The 1,490-nt window shown below is 47.0% G+C and overlaps 1 protein-coding gene across 1 annotated transcript; it reads left to right on the forward strand.

The window, feature by feature from the left end:
• Positions 1-429: 429 nt before the first annotated feature.
• CONPUDRAFT_170443 (uncharacterized protein) lies at positions 430-1,253 on the forward strand (the record flags this gene model as incomplete). The annotated part of the gene is made up of 3 exons (XM_007777900.1): positions 430-545; positions 598-1,168; positions 1,232-1,253. 2 exons carry the CDS (start codon positions 430-432, stop codon positions 1,142-1,144), a joined length of 663 nt encoding a protein of 220 aa, XP_007776090.1. The 3' UTR covers positions 1,145-1,168; positions 1,232-1,253.
• Between the last annotated feature and the right edge of the window lie 237 nt (positions 1,254-1,490).

A 1,490-nucleotide genomic window follows, 5' to 3' on the forward strand; every position in this document is an offset into this window, starting at 1 on the left:
TCGACCTGGGGGAAAGACAGACATTTATGTGAGGATATCATCACATACTTCCTTGAAGAAGAAATCCCACAGGATAAGGTCGGCCTTGCCTAAGTGTTGGGATGACATAACTGATCATCTATCATGCTAAATAGCTACACATGGTAATCAATCCCTTACCGGACACGAAGGCCAAGGTTGTGTGTATCCAAGAAGACGAGCTGGCCTGGATCGGCGAAAAACAATATCAGACCGACGTCCTTGTCTACATAGATACACACTGTGATTCCAAATCAGGAGACTTGGTCGTGTCAGGGAATAATGGTACTGGTCTCAAGAGTGCCCCGATTACCGATGTAAGTAGTCAATTTCTAACATTGGGACACTGAGCTTAGTTAGCAGCTGATACTATCTACCTGTGGGAGCAAATTGGTGGATACCCTCGTCCAAATGGATGGACTTGTGTCGCGCGGCCTCAAAGTTACACGTGGACTTGTCCTCCTTAGCTGTGGCCCAAGCGTCCGCAACCATGCCAGTTTTCTGAGGCTTCACAGCCTGGTCAGCCAGTGAGCAGATTGTGGCTGTTACCTGCATCCCGGACTAACATCGCTGCGACAGATCTCTATTTGATTTCGTGCTCTCTTTTGGCGGCCAGTCAACCCTTGATCATCAGATTGTCGTCCCGCTCACGTCATTCGTACGCAATGTTTACATTCATGGTTTGGAACCATGGGAAGCCCTCGTGAAATCCTTCGCCGAGGATTATATGTCGCTCGATAATGCTCCGCCAGTACTGGTCTGGAACAATTATGAAGTTGTAAAGGGCCAGCGGGTTTTCAAGGGGACTAAATCACGATTGCTGGCCCGCTCCAACTTCACCTGGCGCCCATGGGGGATCGACTTCTGGAAGTGCTTTAAATGTAATGCAAGTATGCAGTATCTCAAGTTCACATCAAGCGGGAACCCTAGCCAAGGGAATGATTGGATTGAAACGGAACTTCAGTACAGCTGTAACCGTTGTCAAAGTTTCAAAACCTGCGGTTACCCGCTGTGGGTTAAAGCTGTGCCGGGCAAGGCGGATCTCGTCCAATTTACGTGGCCGCTGAGTGTCGAACAGCTGAAATACATAGGTTATCGAGAAACGGACTTCCAGACTAAATCCTGATTTATGACGTGCATGTAGTCGCAGGTATGAGTATCAGTGGTCTTACATTGGCCGAGTAGCTTATATCATCTTTGCACACCAATCCAGAAATCATCCGATCCAGGCACCGAGTTTCATATAAAATAAAGTTATGGGAAAGATTGACCATTTGGTATGGCTGATGTTGCCGCCAGATTTCATTTTCTTCCTGATGCCTGGTTTGAGCTTGCTCACCATCGCCTCCCCTTCCTTATCTACGCTTTCGTAACCCGATGTATCATTATGACGAAAAATAGGAGGTTAAATCGATCAAACAGTGTTTTGGTGAATGTGCTAATCCGTTGATCATCCCGTAATGTTTATCCTT

This window comes from Coniophora puteana (genome assembly GCF_000271625.1).
Source record: "Coniophora puteana RWD-64-598 SS2 unplaced genomic scaffold CONPUscaffold_175, whole genome shotgun sequence".
In the NCBI taxonomy this organism is placed as follows: Eukaryota; Fungi; Basidiomycota; class Agaricomycetes; order Boletales; family Coniophoraceae; genus Coniophora; species Coniophora puteana.